This window comes from Mustela nivalis, assembly GCF_964662115.1.
Source record: "Mustela nivalis genome assembly, chromosome: 2".
NCBI lineage: Eukaryota > Metazoa > Chordata > Mammalia > Carnivora > Mustelidae > Mustela > Mustela nivalis.
In genome coordinates, this window is record NC_139021.1 from 95,376,570 (window position 1) to 95,397,777 (window position 21,208).

Genomic DNA, 21,208 nt, shown 5'->3' on the forward strand with positions numbered 1-21,208 from the left:
CATGACTAGGAGATTCTCTTGCAGAGGCCTTGGAGGAACACGTGACTTCCTCCCTACCATATGTGTGTTGTGCGGGGCTGTAGGGGAGGGTTTTATACTTGTTCAGGGGCTGTAAGACTTTGAAGACGTGCTGAGCTATAACTGGGACAGTCTGATGCTTCCCAAGTCAGAATTGATCGGCCCAAGACAAAACTAAAACACCCAATGCATTTGCTGAGCTCTTTCCATGCACTGGGCTCAGGGCTGCCTGCTAGTGAGAGACTCCTGTCCTCGAAGATTTCACCACCTGTCAAGACAGATGGTTCAGCAAGTAATTACAGTCGAGAGTGGTGAGGGGTCTGTGAGAGAGGGCACAGGGAGCCACGACCACCCCTGCTTGGACCCTAGCTCGGTCAGGACCCCAGCCTCCCTTAGCGCTCTTGTCTGCAAAAGTCCCCTTGATCAGTCCTTCCACATTCTCCCTCTAAAGAGCCTTCCCCAGGGATCCGACGGCCGTTCCTAATACTCCAGGCAGCGGCCCCTTCTGTTTCCTCCCCACAGCAGTGAGGTCCCAGGCTCTCCCAAGGGACCACAAGGCCTCCAGGGCACGCCTTTTTCTTGCGATTTCTTTGGGATAGCAAACGCCACAAGTCCTTTCTGTGGCTCCAATGCAAGTTCCTCTGGTTGCTTTCTAGCCTCCGAAGCCGACTCCAGCTGGCCAGGAGACAGAGGAGGAACTGCAGTTCCGGGCCCTGTTTGAACAAGTTGCTGGTGAGGTAGGGCCGGCTGCGGGCTACACTTGGCCTTGACCCCCTGTGGAGCTGAGGGGCCTGGTTTCCTCCACAGCAGTTACCAGAGGCCTGGTGGAACTGGAGCCAACGGGAGGCCAGGCCTGATCATCTGGGAGGGCCCAAAGACCACCTCCTCCATCAGACTGGGCTGTCACCTTCGGTGGGACAGTGGCCCCCCAAAGGAGCTCAGCCTGGCCTGGGGCTTTCTGTGGAAGGCTAGGGGAGCCTTGAAGAGGAGCTTCATTGCACTCAGCCCATAAACCATTGCCTTTCGAATGTTCTCTCTGCTCGGGTGGAAGTTGGGGTTGCTCAGGGATGTCACCACGAAATTACAAATGTGACCTTTGTCGGGTACCATCAGCAGCCCGGCCAGGTTTGGCGGTTCGGGCCAGGACCAGCCCCTGGGGAAGGCGGGATCCATCCCTCGCCTCTGGCTCTCTGGCCCCTACCCCATTCTTGTCCCCTCAGTTGTCAGCTTGTTTTGGGGGGTCCCGGCCTCTCTTGCGGGCCCTGGGTGTCTCTCGCCTAAGGCTCCATTCTCCTAGAAACTGTCCCACCTGTGCTCCCTCATAGCCATTAATAAAATGAGCTTGTTTGACCAATTCCTGGAGGGACTATAACGACTACATTCGCTTCCTTCTCCTGCCAGGGCCCCTGAATCATAAAAGAGTTGTGTTTGCGGGTGGGGAGCAGCAGGATTTCAGGCCGTGTAAGAAGCAGGAGGGCAGGGAGACTTGGGGACGGTTGTCTGGGTGGAGAGAAATGGGGATCTGGGTGGTTCTGTGTAAGCCGCAGCAGGCCAGACAGCCACAGGGCAGGCGGAGTGGTGCTGGGGAAGGGGTGGTGGCGGAGGGGAGGGGGGCGCACATCAGCCATTTCTCCTCCAGAGCCGACCACCCCAAACCCCATTCCCCAGGCCTCAGGAGCTCCAGGCAGGCCCATATGAAATAACTTCACAGGTGACTATTCTGCACCAGTAGCTCAAAATCCTGGACCAAAGGAGCCTTAAGTTCACGCTGCAGCTCAGTCACACACGTAACACTTGCTGCAGCAGCCTGGAAAATGCAGATCCTCTCGCCTGGAGGTCTGGGGCAGGACCTGAAACTCCACATTTCTGACAAGCTTCTAAGGGCCGTGGGTGCTGAGCTCTCGTGGGCTTAGCAGATGGCCCCAAATCAGTGGCTCTGAATTCACCCTAGAGGTTTTGAAAATAACCCACGGGACAGCCTCCCAGTCTTCTGGATTGAAATGGTCCTTGGAGGGAGCCCCCAGCATGGGGTGAGCCCCCAGTGTGGGCATTGTTCATACTCTGCAGGAGCTCTGCTGTGCAGGGGCTTGGGGACCCAGACGCAAAGGTCCTCCAACAGAAGTGCCACATGGGGGGCTTTGCCGGGTTGGGGGGGATGCCTGTGTCACCTGGCCCAACTTTTCCATCCTTTCTGCACGGGGCACGGGTGTCCCTGAGAAGTTAGGCAGGTTGCAGTCTTGAGGGACCAGAACACGGGCTCGCAGCAGGGTCCCTGAGGGCCAGTGACATGTGACACTGTGGCTTGAGCCAGATCAAGCTCAGGACTGGAAGCAAGTGACAAAGAAGGCGCTAAGGGCCATCAAAGCAGTCATCTCTCCTCCCACAGGACATGGAGGTAACCGCAGAGGAACTCAAATACGTCTTAAATGCTGTGCTTCAGAAGAGTAAGTGCTCATCCCCCCACCCATTGGGGACCCCAGGGCTCCTCTGGAGGGGACGCATGACCTGTGACCTCGTGCTGCCTCTCCTCCAGCTCCCCCTGCTCTCCAGGGCTGACTCTAGGAAGACTTGCCAAATAGCTTTCATTGCTTATTTCCTGATTACAGAAATGATGCCAGTTACGGCAGAAAATTCCGTAAACGTGCAAAAAAGCCTAAAGACAAAGACGAAAGCCTCCAGTGACTGAACCACCCATAGATAAACCCCGTTAAGATGTGCGTGTGTGTCTCCGCCTATATGTGTGTGCATCGTGTGTTGTCGTGTGTGTCTCTCAGTGTGTGTACATCTACACACAAGGAATTGTCATCCAATTATACAGTTTTATTTGTTAATGTAACAGCTTTAACATAGAATTCTCATGCTGAACAATCCACCCACCATGTTTCTTGGTGTGCGGGTTGCAGGTTACATGCTGCAACAGTCAGACCCCCACCTCCCCCAGCCCCCGAAACCACTGATCTACTTCCTGTCTCTATAGACTCATTTATTCTGGACTTTGCATATAAAAAGGATCACGCGCGGCACCTGGGTGGCTCAGTCCTTAAGTGTCTTCCAGCAGCTCGGGTCATGATCCCAGGGTCCTAGGATCGAGTCCCACATCAGGCTCTTTGCTCAGCGGGGAGCCTGTGTCTCTCTCTGCCTTGCCTGCCACTCTGCCTGCTTGTGCTCTCCGTCTCTCTTTCTGACAAATAAAGTCTTTAAAAAAAAAAAAAGATTTATCCTCATTGTAGTATTTGCAAAGACTTCTTCCATCCTTTCTATGGCTGGATAGTATTTCCCTGTAGGAATATACCAGGTTTCGTTCCCCCATTCCTCACAGAGGGCCGTGAGGGTTGTTACCACTCTCTGGCTCTCGTGACAAATATTGCTGTGAACGTCGGTGAACGAGTCATTCGTGTGGACGTTTCTCCTGGGCATATATCTCAGACAGCTGCTGCCTTACAGGGTAACTCTGTACTTTCTGTTTTAAGGAACCCTCCAACCATTTTCCAAAGTGGCTCTTACGAATGGCGTGCGAGTGTTCAAACTTCTTCAATAACTTCAGTCCTGCCTTTTAAACTGACTTTTTCTGAGCATTTCCCCCGTCATTACATGCTTCCAAAATGCCGCTCTTAAGCACCGTGTAACAATCCATCCTACACACGTCACCTTTTCTGCTCTGACCCTTCCGTTGGTCATTTATGTCCTTTCTAAATGTTTGCCATTACACGCAACCAAATGATAAAGGTCTTAATTTGTAATTCTTTGCTTGGGATTTTTAAAACTGGGATAAATGAATGGAAAGATCTTCCCGTTTTTTATATTGTGCAGTTTTGTCCTCCCCCACCCCCACCCAAAGGCCGTGTCAGGTTCTGCTGTCACCAGCAGCTGGAGAGTGAGTACGTGTCCGCCTCCCCAGCCCCGGATCTGACCCCTCTCTTGCACTCCCAGCAGCCCGGGTAAGTTAATCTTATCACGTGTCCAGTGAATTCTGCTTTCATGTGTGATTTCAGAAAAGGACCTCCAGTTCAAGAAGCTCAGTCTGATGTCCTGTAAAAACATCATCTCTCTAATGGATGTATCCTTCCAAATCCGTGGGCTGTGTTTTCCCATCGTGCAGACCCTTCTAGAATGCGGCACCCTTAGCCAGTGGGATAGTCTCCTCGGAGAATACGCAAAGACCGGCGGCACCTAGAACTGGAACAGAATCAGGAGGCACAGACCGTCCAGTAGGGGGACTGCTTTTGAAGGCACTTGGGGGTCTGGCTGCCACTTTGGGGTCCCCGCTAAGGGGATGATAAGGGAATGTTTTCATTGCGCTTTCTCAAACCTGGTGGTGCGATGCCTATCTCACGCCTCCCCATCTCACCCCTGCCATTTCCCCTCTTCAGAGAAGTGTGGTTTCCTAATTAAGCTACCTCCCTAGGAGCCCTGACTCTGTGTCACGGGCCCCCCGGGCCAGCCGGTTGCACCTCCATCGCTGAAGTCCCACGAGGCACCTTGGGTCCAAACCCTAATCGTCTTCCTTCCTTTCTTCCTTAACGCTCTCGGCACAGACCAGCGGCAACGGGAAGCTAGAGTTCAGGGAGTTCACAGTGTTCTGGGACAAGCTGAAGAAGTGGACAGTAGGTGACCCTGCCGGGCACGACCTCTGGGGATTGAGCCAGACTGGAGCAGGAGGGGTTTTCCGTGGCCGGAGGGAAGGAAGCGTGATGGAACTCCCAGGTCCCTTCTGCTTCCAGCGCTTCCAGAAGGATCCACGCTTGCCCCTAGAATGAAAGTGAAAGCAAGAGGTCGAGGAGTCTCTCCTCGTGGGCAGGCCATGGTGCCCTCCCTCTGGTTCTCAATGCCTCTGTCCTCCCCATAGAACCTTTTCCTCCAGTTCGACGCTGACAAGTCAGGCACCATGTCCTCCTACGAGCTGCGCATGGCCCTGAAAGCCGCAGGTAAAGCAGAGCCTGGAAGGTCAGGTGTGGGCTGCCCGTGGCCGGGGACTGTCTATGGACAGCCCCTGGCTTCTCGTGCCCTAGGAGGTGGCCGGTCTTAAACCCGAGGTTGCGCTTCTTGAGGGCACAGCTCTGCGAGTGCCAGAGCCAGGCGTCAGGCTCCGGACCCACTCGCTCATGCCCAGGCCCGTGTTTTGAGTCGCTTTGCAATATTGGCAGGAATCTTTAAAATGGATCTACTGAGGGTGGACTTAGCGTGACCCTCCTCTCCGACCTCTGGCCAAGTTTTCTGGCCGAGCTGAGGTCATGTGAGCCTTTGGTGGCAGGCCACACGTGGTGCCCCCAGACCTCTAATTGCTACTTTCAGATGGTGATGGCTGGGAATGATCATGGACGAGGCAGGGCGTGCCGGGTCCCCAGACTGAGGGACAGGGAGGAGTTCCTGGAGTTCCTCTGCCATGGGCAGCTCTGTCCCTGGCTTTGTCCCCAGACTCCAAACCAGGCGGTTCAGTCACAGTTCACATCAGCTCTGCACACAAAGGACAGGACACAGAAAATGCCACGGATGAGATCTTCTAAGAAGATCAGACCCTGCTGACCCTGTTTCTAGGGGAGAAGGACAGGGCAGAGAGGAGAGGTGTGCCTGAGTCTTTCCGGGACTGATGTGGGGGCAGGAGGACGCCCCCTCTCTCCCCTGCTCCAGCCCCGTGGGGAGCAAATGTCAGCATCTGGGGCATGGCCAGCAACCGACAGTACGGGAAGCTCCAGAAACCTCTCTCGATGTCTGACTGGCCTTCTCCTCTGTCTGGGATCGGGACTGAGGAGCAGGGAAGACCGGGTAGATTTCCAAGCAGTATATTGAACATTCTCTGGAAATCGAGCATGTAGACTGAAGTTCGGGGCGGCGGGGAGGTCCGCGGGGAGTCCCTGGGATGTGGGTTAGATACTGAAGCATTAAATGTTGGATCTAAAGTGACTTTACCTCCCTCAAGCCCTTGTTCAACCAATAAGGACACGAATCCCAGAGAAGTGAAACAGCCGCCCCTGGCTCAGCCCTGGCGTCGCTCACACAAGGAGCCCCTGCCCCAGGGCGTCACTCACTGGGGGCTTCAGCATCCCTTCTAGAAACATGATTCCTAGAGCCCTCAGCACCTTTGGGTTTAAGTGTCCTCCTGGTGCGTCTGGGTGGCTCAGTGGGTTAAGCCTCTGCCTTCAGCTCAGGTCATGATCTCAGGGTCCTGGGATCAAGCCCCACATCGGGCTCTCTACTCCATGGGGAGCATGCTTCCTCCTCTCTCTCTGCCTGCCTCTCTGCCTACTTGTGATCTCTGTCTGTCAAATAAATAAATAAAATCTTTAAAAAAAAAAAATGCTCTCCAGAAATGGAGGCGGGAAGGGTGATGGGAGTGGGGCTCAGACACCATCCAGCGTTAAGTTTCCCTCAAGTGAAAAGTTGGCAAGATATAACGGGTAAGTGAATGTCAAAACCAGGAGCGTGACCTCAGGAGCCCACGGGCAATCCCCCTGGCAGAGATGCGCAAGGTCACGCTGCATCTAGGCTGAGGACAAGGAGCCCACCTGCTGGCGGGGTGCGCCCCGAAGGTGCCCCTGACGGGGCCCAGGCCGACACGTCTCCTCCCCTCCCCCACAGGCTTCCAGCTGAACCATCACCTCCTGCAGTTGATCGTCCTGAGGTACGCGGACGAGGGCCTCCAGCTCGACTTCGATGACTTCCTCAACTGCCTGGTCCGGCTGGACAACGCGAGCCGTGAGTGGCTGGCGGGGCTGGGCCTCCTGGGACCCGGTGGGCGAGGGGTGGGGGGAGTGTCCCTGGGGTGGTGGGTACAGCCAGCCAGGCAAAAATCCTGGCGACGACCGTTTTTGTCCTGTGATCTCAGTGGTTAGCTGAGGGGTGGGGTGCGGGTGTCTTCTTGGCAGGACTGTCCTTAAGAATCTTCTAGTCTACTGCCTCTGCGGAGGGCCACATCACTTGCCCTTAGAGTCATTCTCCACGTGTACACCCTCTGTGTCCTTGCAGGAGGATGGGGCGGGGGGTGGTGCTCCAGCTCCCCAAAGGTCCCATTAGGGGTCAAACCCATTTCCTCTCTGTCGCCTGCCCTCCACCCCGCCTCTGTGTTTTGTAAGCTCTATGTCCTGACCTGGTTTTTCCCAAACAAGACGTGTTACCTCAGGAAGAAAGAGAGAGATTTTGGGTAGGAGGCCCTTAGACTTTGCAGTCTATGGTCACAGTGTCACCAAGCTGAGGCTGAATCCAGGGGCCTAGAACCCAGCACCAGGGTGGCCAGCATGACTGGGGGCGAGGGAGAGAAATGCATCGGTGTCCAGGACCCCTGAGGACACTCATGCTTGATTTCACACTTCAGTGTCACCATCACTGAAAATGATTAAAAAATGATCATTAAGTGATTAAAAATGATGTAAAATGATTAAAATTATTAAATGATTAAAAGTGATCATTTAAAAGTGATCTCCATCATTTTTTAGCAAGGGGTCCCACATTTCCTATTTGCACTGGGTCCCATGAATTACGGACCCATCCTGCTTGGCATTTTCTAAAGGATGTTTGCTAGGTGGCCTCAGGGCACTTGCGAACCCAGTCAGGGCCTGGGCCCCCCGTGTCTTGGGTGTCGAAGCTCCTCTGCTTCTGTGACACAGAGCCCATGGGATTACCTGTGGAAGCCCGTCCCCACCCGGCTCTAACCCCCCGGAAAGCCGCACTTAGTGGACAAATAAGGCTTATGTGTGGGCTGATCATGATGGCACGAGGGAGACGAGCCGGTGCCGGAGGGCCTTGCACACCAAGCCAGCAGGATGGCCTTTCTCTAGGTGGTTACCACTACCACTACCACTACCACTAGCTGCTAAGAGGTGCATTTTAGAAAGGCCCCCCGAAAGGCAGATACTTACTAGAATTACAAGGTGGACAAAATGGACCCAAAGAGAATGATATTTGGTAACTTACCATCTCTCAGCTGTCCCAGTCCTTCCTAAATGCCCTCAGCCCGGTCCTTCCAAGCTGGGGGTTCTCAGCTTGTTCTCACAAAATCGAGGAATATTAGGGAGAACGCACTTTGGGCTTCACACCCACCTTCTCTGGGATCCTCTACTTAGATCCACCGCCTGGAGAACTTTTTTAAAATACCGAGGCTAAGCTTTCACCCCAGGAGTAGTCAAACGTTTTATTCTCAGAATTTTTAATCTTAAGTACAAGGAATACCAGTCAGTCCCCATGGGCCCCACACCAATGTTCCCAAACTTCGCCACACATTACAACCCCCGCACTCCTGGCAGGTTTAGAAAATTTCGATGACCTGGGCTGCACAGGAAGCCAATTAATTAGACTCCAGGGGGTGGAACACAGCATGGCTCCTTGTAACCTGCCTCCCCCCGATGGTTCTAGAGCCTTACACCAGTCTCAACAATGATCATCCTGCTAATCTTTCATATGTACACTTTTTTTTCTAACCTACAATTTTTTTTCAAATTATTTGATAACAGAGCTCAGAAATTCAGTCCTTCCCTCTGTAAATACCTCTAATGGGCAGGCTTGTCTTCAGCACAGCCCTCCTGCCATCTGTACCCCCAACACACTTCTCAGGGAGCCCTCAGTGTCATCTAAGAACTGACGCGAGCTGAACTTCCCAGGTCATCTCTCCATGCCTTTGCTTGCTTGTCTCGGGATCTACTCACTTCCCCTGGCTGTTGGGTTCTGTCTCTTTTGTTTTATGACAGTTCCCTCCCCCTTTTTGTTCTATTTTTCAAGCTCCTGGAAGACTCTTAGGGGAAGCCAGACTCGGCCGGCTTGGCCACTTTGACCAAATGGGGAGACCGAGGCCCAAAGAGGAAAGTAGCTTTCAGGTTATTCCAGGCGTTAGCTGTGATGTCCAGCTGGGCCAGCTCTCCGACCTCCCCCTGCTCCTCCTATGTGTGCGGGAGCCTACGGTGCTCACCTTCTCATTAGGGACTCGTAGAGACTGAAGGGCTTAGCTTCACATACATGTGCTTTTCCTCCGGGGGGAAGGCCCGTGGATCACAAGGCATCTGTAGCTCCCCCAAAAGTTAGCACAAGTGTGATGTTTGGGGCCCAGGAGCCAGCTGACTGACATGTTGGAGAAGACAGCACATGTTGCCCAATACTAAGGCCACCAGCTCTGCCCTCCCAGGAATTCAAGAGCCCCCATCGTGCGACAGAAATCCCCGTGTAGCCGGCCTGAGTCTGGCCTGCCATTCTAGAAGATCCCTGCTTACCACCAGATGGAGCAGCTCCTCCGCGGGCTGCCCTGCAGGGCCCCAAGGTCACTAGGAAAGAAGGAAACCTGTCGAAGGAACTGTCCCCACAATGATGCTTTTCTCGTGTCTCTCCCATCAGGGGTGTTCCAGGCTCTCAGTACAACGAACAAGGACAAGGAGTTCATTTGTCTCAACATAAACGAGGTAGGATCCAGCGGGGGCCAGTCAGAGCCCCGCCCTATAAATATTTCCTGAATGCCTGTGAAGGTCACACTTGACCTTGGCGGGTAGTAACAACAATGAAACTGCTAATATTTTTAGGTACTAGTCGGTTAGCAGACAATGCAATTGTTACAATGGTCCTGTGAGCTAAGAATGAACAGAACCTCCATTTGGCAGAAGTGGAAACTGAGGCATAAAACGATTAATCACCTGGAACAGAGTGAGCAAGCAAACCCTGCGTTCTTCTTCTCTTCCTTCTGCCATCCGGGTTCCTCAGCCTGCCTGCCTTCTAGCTTCCGATTTGCTCACTCCCCTTGCTCATGCTGTCCTGTAGGTCTCGTGATTCTCAAAAACCCTGAGAAAGACACAACTTTTACCAGTTACAGGGCTATCGACAACAAAAATGATGGAGGGAAGAGCACGGATCAGAGTTTCAGAGGCTTGAAAGAGGCATCCTAGGGCTGGACCATCTTCTCTGCCTGCCTGGAGTGTGGTCCGCTGACCAGCGGCGTGGGCATCAGCTAGGCGAGCTGTTAGAAATGCAGCATGCCACATAGTGATTACAGTCCACAAGACTGCGACAAACCTCAGAGCTTCCAAGAGACTACATCTTAATTGTTCTAGCCACGAAAACAGAAATGATAATCATGTGACCTGAAAGAAATGTTAGCTAATCGCATTGCAACATATAAATGTATCAAGTCAACACATTATACACATTTACACAGTGTTCTGTCAGTTATATGTCAATAAAGACAATAAAAAATCACACAAACAAGAAATGCAGAATACCAAGCCCCACCCCAAACCTGCTGAGCCAGATTTCATTTTAGGAGGATCCCCATCGATTCCTACACAGACTAAAGTCGGAGAACACTGCTTAGATATTCTTCTGCCCAAAGGCAGGGAGGAGACTATGGACCACCTCCCTTCACCAGTTACTGTGATTTCTGTTGCCCATTTCCCCCCTTTCTCTCCCTGTGTCTTCCTGTTCAGCTCTGTCTTCCCTTGGACCCCACAGTAGCAACTCGAGTCTCCGTCACATCTCTGAGCCCTTCTCCCACCCGCACTCTTCAACATCCGCACTGCAGACACTGGCTCATTTCCAAGCCCAGTAGCAATTTTGGATTTGGGTTCCGCTTTATTGACTATCAAGACAAAGCAGTGGGTGACAGTGTGTATCAAATGGGATAGAACTTCCCCTCTGAGCTTTGATTTTGTTCAATTCAGCTGCTCTGTGCCTCAGTTTCCCCATCTGCAGAGAAATCGAGGCCTTACTCTTACACCAAAAGTTTGGTTTCTAAAAATATCATATAATTTATTGTGTTGGATCATTTCCAGTGTTCTCATGTGTGTATCTCAGATCCCTGGACATACTGTAATTTCCTTAAGGACAGAAACTGGGCATTTTCATTTTCTGGTATTTTCTCTACACTTCAGTGCACACTATACACTCAATAAATTAACTCCTCTGACAGACAACCATACAGAACACCTGGGGGGTTCCAAAGAAAGGTGTGCATACTCAAGCTGGCCCCTTCTGAAAATAAGAGGGACCTCCAGACCCAGATGTCTCAATGACATCAACATTTGGCCACGATTAAGCATGAAGAAAGGACCGTTACCACCTATCCAGAGTGCAGGGGCAGAGCAGGCAGGTTTGGTAGTCAACACTCTCTGGCCAAAGGCTTCAAAGGATCAGAAGCATGGAGGAAACTTTCCATTGCCTCAGAGTCAAGGTGTCACTTCCAAACCAAGCATCCACAGGCGCGGGGGCTAGGACAGGCTCTCTCTACTCTCCACCCTCCCCTCAACAGACCCAAGTCCTGTGCTGTGTGCTTTCCTGCCCCAGCCCATAGTTGTCCATCTCCAAGACAACAGGAAAAATCTTTGAGCCTTCTCCCTCTCTCTCCCTTCAAGCCTGTCATCCTCAACTCTGACCGCACGATAGGATCACCTGGGGAGATTTCAAAACCCCAGTGGCCTGGCCGTGACCCAGACCAATCAAGTCCAAATCTCTGTGGTAGGACCCAAACAGTGGTATTTTTTTAAATTCCCAAGGAGTGCAGCTTGTGGCCAAGTTCAAGAGGCCCCTCCCATCCATCCATTAGCAATCGGATCCTTGCCCCTCCTCCGGTTGTATTTGCCTAAAGAGCTTATGGGTCTTCCTGCACCCAGCGGCCTTCCCTGACCCTGGCCTTGGCGTACACTGTGTCTAGGAAGGGGGGCACAGAGGAGAGAAGAAACCATCCCACAGAATCGTGTTGTCCCATGACTAGGTTGTGATAAGAAAGCAGGGGGCAGGGTGTCCTCAGGATAGAGAAGGAACCACATGCGACTTCACTAGTTCACTTGTAAAGAGCCCTGGGTGCTAAGCCCGCAGCCTCTTCCTGATGGAGCCCCTCTGCCCTCCCCATGAAGGGACCCCTCGACAAAGAGAAAAGGTGTTTCTTATCGCCCTGCTTTGGGAGCCTCAGGAAGGCTCTCTTCTTTACCAGAGAGAAAGCACATTTCTCTCTCTCTCTCTCTCTCTCTCTCTCGCTCCCTCTCTCTCTCTCACCATCTGCTCTTGACTTGAGCTAACTCAGAAAGATCTCAGGACCTCTGGAAAACTGAAAGCACTGGGAATTCTTTTTTTAAAAAATATTTCGTGTGGAAGAACGAGTCCATATTCGCAGGCACGACGATCATATGGTGGAGCTACTGTGACATAAACAAACCGGGCTGGTAGGGGAACGGAGGGGGAACCAACTCTCACTTCCTCGCTCTGTCTTCTTGTTCCCAGTTCATCAACTTGACAATGAACATCTGAGGCTTCCCTGGCAAGAATGCAGTCTGTCCAGCTGGGTCTTGACTTTTCAACCGTGAACTTCAGAAGCTTTCTTGGTGTAGAGCTCCCCTTCCATTATCCAACCTTCTCCTCCCCTGCCCCACCATCCTGATCTTGGAAGAATGAAATGGACTCAACTGTGATCTCTGATTTTATGCTACTTCTTTGTACAATCACTGCCCTAAGACGGGCTGATGCCACCCCCTGTGCCTTACACTCAGATTCAGGCGTTGTTAGCAACTTCTCCCCCCACTCCTTCCCACCTCTTCCCAGTACTGATTATCCAGAGTGTAAGTCAGTGCACAGAACCCTGGCTTCAGTGGAGTGTCGATCATTATACTCCAACATCCTAGACAGGACAAAGGACAATGTTTTTGTAGATGTGTTGGGGACTGAGATGAGAATAGAAAGGTGTGATGTCATGATTATGCCTTTTCATCCTAGGTGTGTTTCCTTATTGGGGGGATCCCCAGGGAATTCTGGATGCTTACTTGCAAGAATGGAATGTTAACTAAGACAGTCTCTGTCCAATCCAGACATCCTTTGTGTCTAGAGCTTTGGGTCAGAAAAGCCAGGTGCAATGTTCCTTCTTCTCCGTAGTTCAGATCCAGGTCAGATTCAGGATTGCATTCATGTCTACCAGGATGGGGAAGAGCAGAGCGGAGAAGCCTTGTTTTAGCTCCCTGGCACTGAATAGGAAATCCCCCCCAAATTGGGATGATGGGAAATAACGTGATATTGCCTTGGTAAATGCTAGGCCCTGTTTTCTTATTTATATACTTGTGGCAGGTGAGGCGGAATGGAGGGGTGTGTGGAGAGAGGAGGGGAGACAATTGTTGGGATGAAGATCAGGTTAGAAGTGAAACTTCATCAGATCCCTGTCCCCTGGCTGAAGATGCTAGGGCAACATGATCTCTTCCCACTTCCCTGCGCTTCCCTGAACTCACCCAGCAATAGCAGCATCATGTAATAACAATGTTTCCTAGTTCCTGTCCTTGATACTTGACATCTTGAGGTCTGGCTGACCCCAGAGGGACTGCCCTTCCCAAAGCTAGTCAATTCCCAGAGACAGTGTGCCTTCCACATACAAGCTAACCAATCCAGAGCCCACACCCCAATCACCTCCTCCAGGGGACTTTCACACTCCACACCACTACCCACCTGCCCTAATCACTGCAGGGCCAGGTTCCAGACAACTAGGGACACTTCCCTGGCCCAGAGCTGCTGAAACTATTCAAACTAGGCAGCCCTCAGAGTGCTTACCCTGCCTCACCCATCCCTTCCCACGAAAACCTCAATAAAGACTCTTGCCCACATGTTTCCCGTTGCTCCCGCTGCTTCCTGATCAACCCTGCTGCCTCTCTGTGTGGCCCTGCATGACATGCCCTTCCCCCTCCTTTGGGATTGGTGAATATAACAAGTGACCTTTTCAATAGCAATTGTCTTCTGATCTGTTGGTCTCACCAGATAATAATTTGAAGTTGCAAGAAATGAACAGCACTACAAATGGTATCTGTAGGTGAATATAAAAGACAATAAATGTTTTTTCTCTTCTAATCTTGTTAAAAGACATGAGATTATACAAAGCAATAATTATAACACTGTATTCTTAGGTTTGTATGTATATTTGTATATTCTTATGTATGTAGTGATATATAATAATAATAGCACAAAGGAAAGGGAAGAAATTGAGATACATTGAAACAATATTACTATATTTTACTGAAATTAAGCAAGTATTAATCTGAAGTAGACAGTATAAGTTAATATGCATATTGCAATCTATAAAACAACCTCTAAGAAAATGACAAAAATGTAGTAAAGCAACAGAGGAATTGAAATGGTATACTTAGAGTTGTTTAGCACAAAAGTCGTAAAGGGGGGGAACACATTTTCAAAATGAGACACAGAAAACAAAATGGTAGACCTAAATTCAACCACATCAATAATTGCGTTAAGTATAAATGGATAAACACTGTAACCAAAAGGCAGTGATTATCAGAATGGATTTAAAAAGCAAGACTCAGTGGCTATTATCTACATGAGACACACTTCACCCAGAAAGACAAAAATAGGCGGAAAATAAAATGATGAAAATGGTATACCATGCCAATGTAGCAATAAGTGAGCCAGAGTGGTTATGTTACTATCAAAAAAGTTAACTTCCAGGGGCACCTGGGTGGCTCAGTGGGTTAAGCCTCTGCCTTTGGCTCAGGTCATAATCCCTGGATCCTGGGATCAAGCCCCGCGCCCGCATCAGGCTCTCTGCTTAGTGGGGAGCCTGCTCCCCCCCCCCCGCCGCCGCCTGCCTCTCTGCCTGCTTGTGTTCTCTTTCTCTCTGTCAAATAAATAAATAAAATCTTTTAAATAAAAAAGTTAACTTCCAGATAAAAATATTATTAAAGATGAAAAGGATCATTACAGGATGATAAAGGGTAAATACATTAGGAAGATATAACAATTATAAAATGTAATACTACCTAGTAGTAGAGACTCAAAATTTATGGAGCAAAAATGCATAGAATTGAAAGAAATGGTTTAACAGCTCAGTACCCCACTTCAGTAACTGATAGAGCAGCTAAACAGAAAATCAGCAAGGATGAGATAGGCCAGTGGACCATCATGAGGGGTGGTCACGCCTCCAGGCCTCTTCCCCCCAATAACAGAGATGCCCCACCTCCCCGGTATCTGTCCCCACAGGGCTGCCCTCACCTCACATCAACTCATCAACTGCAGCCCTGTGGTCACATGTAAAGAGCTTCACCCAACCCAGGGAGTGGAAATCTTTCCCCGTGGATCCTTAGACAAAGCCTTCAGGCTCTACGAGGAGGGAGCCATGGGCCGCAGACACCTTTCTCTGAAATGCCCCAGGCTCTTCTCAGCCCTGCACTCTGCACATCAAGCTGTGCCCTGCGGTGCCAGGGCTTGGAAGAGCACCAGAGCAGGGGCCCCTGTTGGCGGGAGCCCTAGGGTCAGTGGTGCCAGATCTGCTCAGCACTCTGGATCGTTCGTGGCAATAAAGCACCATTCTCCAGAGTGCCAAGACCGCCTGCCAAGTACCAGTGTGGGCTGTGTCGGCAGCACAGCTGTGGATCACTGGAGGCTGGGCTTTCTACTGAGGTTCACCTGGGGCATTTTCCCAGCCCCACCGTGCCTTTCTGAAAGGGGGCAAGAGGCTGGGGTCTGAGGGGAGCGGGAGAAAGGCTCTTCCTTGATCCCTGAACAGCACCTCCGGGTGGAAGGACATAGCCCAGGGGTGGAAGGACATAGCCCAGGGGTGTTCTTGAGGAGATTTATCTGTGCATTCCCAAACTGCGAGGAGGAAAAGTCTCTCTCTTTCCATAGTCAGACAGCCGAACCGCCTGGAACAAACGCAGGATCACATGATGCAAATGGCATTGGGTTCAGAGCACAGAGACCTGGATTCTAGCCTGTCATTTACCTCCAGTGAGCTGCGGGACTTGAGCCATGTCACTTAACTTCTCTGGGCTGCTTTGCACTGTGCAATTATAGGATTCCCTAATTCTGGGTCTTTGAAGGCGAGTAGAGTGGGGCTCACTCCTGGCCCAGTGGGGCAGATGGGGAGACCGGTGGGAGGTAGAAGAGATTGATACCTAATTCCCTGACAAATCTCAGGGTTCTGAGAAGAAGGAGACCGTCCAGAGGAATCTCTCCAGGCCACATCAGCACCTGGCTTCTAGGACATTCTCTGTCCTCCTCCTTCCTTTCAGCATCTCCCCATGCTTCTCCATCTTCTAGACTCACCAGAAGTCAGCGGTCCACATGACTTAGCTCCCTCTCTATTCCCTCATAGTTGAACTTCGAGTTTCTAATAAGACAGTCATCCACCCAGATGGTCTCCCCATGGTCACCTCTCAACCCACTGCGGGAACAGGCTTCCACCCCCACCACTGTGTGGCACCACTGGTGGGACGAGGCCAGCTCCTGGGGAAAATGGGGACGTCCTCCCGTGTGAGGTCTCTGAAACACGGGATGCTCCTGGCCATGGCCTTCTTTCTGAACCCACTCCTCTGCTCTGGGCACCGTTGCTCCCCGGCTTCCTCCTGCCTTGCTGCCAGTCCCATTCCCAGGCTCCTCTCCTCTGTTCGGACTTGAATATTGGTGTCTTTGGGACATCAGGGTTTTCATCCCACTCTGCACACATCCGTATTTGGGGTGCTTGTGGATTCTGTCACCATGTCTACACCACTGAGCCCCAACCCAGTCTTCCTTCTGGCCCCTCCTGAGCTCCTGGACAGCCCAGGGAGGAGGAGAATCATCCCTACATGCATCTCTACCTGGCTCTGGGGGGAGGGGGACTCCGATGAGCACCTCCGTTCTGCAGTCGACAAATACCAGACACTCAGCCAGCACTGTGGTGGGTGCCGTGTGGCCCTTCCCACTTAAGATACAGTCAGGCCTCCTCTTTGTCTCCAGGAAAATGCCCAGAAATGCGTACGGCCCCGCTTGTCACCAAGCATGTTCTCAGGATGCAGCCCGGAGCTGGGGTGGCTGTCCTCCCATCGGAAACCATGCCCCAAGCCTGGCTGGATCACAGCACTGCCTCGGTGGGTGTCCTCTGTAGATCTGGGACGACTCACTGGTGGGCACGGGGGTCGAGTCATACCCATCTCTGGTGTGTCTCACGTGCACAGAACAGCTTCTGGTCCACATGAAGGTTTGGGCTCTCTGTCCCTAATGCGCGCAGACCACAAGCATGGAGGAAGGGAAATCGGACCCAGAGTATGTGTTCCTCAGCCCCTTTGATCCCTTTGTTCCATCACAATAGGCTTCGCTTCTGTGGCTCCGTGAAGGACGCCCACTGAGCGTCTGTTTCCTGGCATGCAACACTGGCTACACTCTGCTCAAAAAGCGTGCAGGGTGTTCTGTTCCGGAGACGGCATTATGCCTTCCAGGAGAAGACAAATTTCAAGCACACAGGGCGGTGTTCATTGAAGCAAGGAACACTCTGGTAAGAACCTTTGAGAGGAAACAGATGCAGGTCCCTTTTTCTAAGCAAAAGAATCACAGTGCCGCTCACAGAACACGCCAGCTGTATTCAAGAAGTAGAAGTTTAAAAAAAAGAATCACCACATCTGAGCAGCATTCAGTTGGTTGAAAGTCCCTGGAAAAGTCAGGAAATGTGGGATTGAGATCCAATATCATGTTTATCTCTATTATTGCAGTTGGTGAAAACATATAAAAGTCAGGCTGTTTTTGCAAAGCTGATGTTTCTTTGGCTGGTAATTGGTCACTGTGTCTACAGAAATAGAACTTTCTTTTGCCAAAATCGCAGATATACGTGGCTGTGGGTGGCATCACATCTACTGATTCTACGATCTGTGTCAGCTCGGCGTCAGCGTCGAGACTGATTTCTTTCCCTTGTTATGAGTTGAGCTTTTCTGCTTCTTTGTATGATTGACAGTTTTTTTTTTTTAATTTTGATTGCCAGCATAATGTTCTGACTTTTACCTTGGTTGCTGGGTGGTTTTATATTCCTGTAAATATTCTTGAGCTTTGTTTAGGAGCACAGCTAAGTTATTTAAAATTAAGTTTGAACCTTCTGAACCTTGCTTTTAAGCTTTATGTAGTGGAACCACAATAGCACTGAACTTAAGCTTTATATTCCACATTATCCACAAAATCAAGAATAAATGCCCATTTAAAGGTCTGTAACCTTAACTACATTTACAAAATCCCTTTGGCCAGATAGTAGAACATAGTCACCGTTTTCTGGGATTAGGACATGAACATCTTTGAGGGGCCATCATTAGGCCTTACACAATTTACCCTCTAATGCCCCTTCCCCCAGATTCATGTCTGTCCCACACACAAAATACCCAGGAGTCCACGAGCCTTCCCCTGCAGCCACACCGTCAAGTTTCCGGTCACAAAGATCGGAAATGCCGAGCAGGTGCTCCCTCCACCGGGCCTCCCCGAATCCAGAGCAGCAGCTCTTATAGCTGCCAGGAAGACCACATTGCCAAAACCAGAAACAGAAGGGTCTCCCTTCCTTCTGTGGTCTGATCTCTCCCAGGCCTCTTTCCTATCGCAGGCTGAAAAGGCCCAGAGTCACGGAGGTAGCCTGGCAGTCCCTCGGTCTGTGAAGATGAGTGTGGGGCTAGGTGGGTCTGGCTGCACTGCCCACTCCTCTTCTGTCACATGACAGCCATGGGAGCAATGCACAAAGAGCCGTCGCCGAAGAGGGAACGAAAGCCAGTTGTGGTCATCCGTGGGCAAACCCGCCCTGAGCGTGGCTACGATCTGGAGGGCAGCAGGTGAGGCCTGAAGGTCGTGTGGCATCTGAAGAGAGTGCCGTTAGGCTGGCTTAGTGAGAGTTCGAGAAACTGCAGACGGCTTTCAGCAGCAAGGAAACTGGATGGCCTGCTGCTTCCGGGGTCGAGAAGCATCACTGGGTGATACTCACAGGGACAGCAAGTGGACAGGAAGCAGGCAGGAAGCGGGGAGTCCCCTCTTCCTCCACACACCTCGCGGGCTCCCTGTAGGTCCCCTAGGGGCAGGATCCAACAGGGAGCCACTGGCAAAGCCGAAATGGGTTTTGCAGAGAACCAGCCTCAGCATCACAGAGCCAGGTCTGAAAGAGTGAGTGTGCTGCCGAAAGATGAGAGCCTCGTCACCGGCACGCCTTGCACATGGGTCATCTTGAAAGGGCAGAGATGCCCGCGACGTGCAGTGACATCTCAGTGCAGTGACGCTTCAGACACGGGCTTGTGGATGTCAGTCCCTGCGCGATCCTGTTGGTCACTCTTCCCAGGAAGGGAGAGGCTGGAACGCAGGGAAGAGCAGCATAGCCCTCTCCAACGTGCCTCCACGTGGGGGAGAGAGCGTGGAAGTCCTCTGCCACTGAGGCAGGGCTGCCACAGGAAAGGAGGAGCCAAGCCCTCCTCCCACTCCTCCCCCCCCTCCCCTGCAGTACTTGGGCTCAGGCATGGTGACAGTTACTGAGCACTGTGGTTCTGTAACAGAAGGACCTTTCCCACCCCGAGTAAAGATGCAACTTGTGCCACGAGTGTGGGCTGTCTGGAGGTAACGTGTCTAAAGGTGTCTTTGGTGAAAAATACAAAAATTGAATTTTAATTCCCCATCAGATATGGATATATGCACACAATTGCTCATTCTAATGATGAAATTCTTCCTGAATTTCCTATAATACAACTATTATAAGAAAGACCAGATGTCATGCAAATTTTATGGCCTACACTGCATAGAATAAATCTTTCTCAAGAATGTATAAGTCAGATGAGGGCGCCTGGGTGGCTCAATCAGTTAAGCGTCTGCCTTCAGCTCAAGTCATGATCGCAGAGTTCCAGGATCGAGTCCCGCACTGGGCTCCCAGCTCTGTGGGGAGCCCACCTCTCCCTCTGACCTTCTCTCTTCTCATGCAAATAAATAAATTGGGAAAAAATCTTAAAAAAAAAAAAAAAGAACATGTAACTCAGATGAATAGTCAATCACCTGAGGACTCAGACATTTTTTCTAAGTCTGAGTCGTTTTCTCTGAATTAATTCTTGCCTTTTTTCCACAAACATCAGAAAGTACCTATAGAATTATATACAACACCAAGAGAGAATCCTGATGTAAACTACAGACTTTAGTTCATAATTACGTATCAATATTGATTCACTGATTATAACAAATGTACCACAATAATGTCAGATGTTAATAGTAGAGAAGGTCAGGAGGCAGACAGGATATATGGGAACTCTCTGTACTTTCTGCTCTGTTTCTGTAAACCTAAAATTGCTCCAAAAATAAACTCTATGAGGGCATCTGGGTGGCTCTGTCAGCTGGGCATCTGCCTTTGGCTGGGGTCGTGGTCCCAGGGTCCTGGGATTGAGTTCTGCGTCAGGCTCCCTTGTCAGTGGGAAGCCTGCTTCTCCCTCTCCTTCTGCCTCCTACTCCCCCAGCTTGTGCTCTTCCTCTCAAACAAAAAAATAAAGTATTTTTTAAAAAATAAATAAAGTCTATCAAAACACTCAAACTGTGGGGCACCTGAGTGGCTCAGTCAGTTAAGCATCCAACTCTTGATTTCAGCTCAGGTCACTATCTCAGGGTCAAGGGATCTAGCCCAGTATCAGGCTCCTCATTCAGCGGGGAGTCTGCTAAAGAGTCTCTCTCTCCTTCTGCCCCTCCCCGCTGCTCTCGCGTGTTCTCAAATAAATAAATAAATAACATCTTTTAAAAAACTTAAAATACTCAGACTATAAAAGGACACTTTAATCAGGGTCAATTCTGAAGAATACTTAAGTGGGGCTGGTGGGGTGGGGATTTTGAAAACCATCTTTCTTGGGAAGATTTAGGGCCAATTTCTAAGAAAAGGAGTCAAGAGAATTTGATTGTTTAATCATTTTTCTCTCCTATTTATAAAAGCCTACATGCAATTTTTTTTCCTACTGGGTTTAAAGTTGAAATCCATTTCCTGAAAAATTGCCACCGCTGTTTCCCGGAGTCCTTGATGTCTTACCATGATGTTGTGATCAGGATTCTCGAGGAAGCTCTCACCTCCCTTGGTTCACGAAGGTGCGGGAGCCTCTTGCTGAATTATTTCTGACCGGGGGGCCATCTCCTCTCACACACGTTTTGCTTAAACAAAGCCGTAGCTGTCAGCTGTGTGCACTTGACAAGAACGGCACTATGTTTGTGAACCTTTGGTAATCAAGACCAAGACTGGGTAGAGCTTTCTTCCAGACACACTGAGGTTGAATTTTTGGACTCCTGAGATTTGCCAGAATTCTTCCCCAAATCCAGGGCACCAAAGACCTCTCAGGATGCTTAGGCATCCGTCTCTGATCATGGACTTCGGTTCTGAAAGCTCTGGCAAGCATCGCTTTTGAAATGTAAATAGCAAAGCTGTAGAGTCAAACTTTCCTTTTTTGACAAAGATCTATCCTTGACCAAATGCAATCAGCTTCTTCAGAATCTTCTTCCCAACCAGGCCTCG

At 50.6% G+C, this 21,208-nt stretch overlaps 2 protein-coding genes across 2 annotated transcripts in view; both read left to right on the forward strand.

Moving 5' to 3' along the window:
• CAPN9 (calpain 9) overlaps window positions 1-12,389 on the forward strand; it is a 38,615-nt gene extending 26,226 nt beyond the window's left edge. The window contains exons 13-20 of the mRNA XM_082718921.1: window positions 675-755; window positions 2,405-2,462; window positions 4,011-4,075; window positions 4,554-4,622; window positions 4,865-4,943; window positions 6,595-6,711; window positions 9,334-9,398; window positions 12,202-12,389. Of these exons, the coding sequence (XP_082575047.1) occupies window positions 675-755; window positions 2,405-2,462; window positions 4,011-4,075; window positions 4,554-4,622; window positions 4,865-4,943; window positions 6,595-6,711; window positions 9,334-9,398; window positions 12,202-12,228 (561 nt within the window). The 3' untranslated portion in view covers window positions 12,229-12,389. The remainder of the gene's footprint in view (window positions 1-674; window positions 756-2,404; window positions 2,463-4,010; window positions 4,076-4,553; window positions 4,623-4,864; window positions 4,944-6,594; window positions 6,712-9,333; window positions 9,399-12,201) is intronic.
• The window catches only part of TRIM67 (tripartite motif containing 67), a 357,821-nt gene continuing 338,827 nt past the window's right edge, over window positions 2,215-21,208 (forward strand). Inside the window, exon 1 of the mRNA XM_082718918.1 lies at window positions 2,215-2,224. The gene's annotated coding sequence lies outside the window, so the exon portion shown is untranslated. The remainder of the gene's footprint in view (window positions 2,225-21,208) is intronic.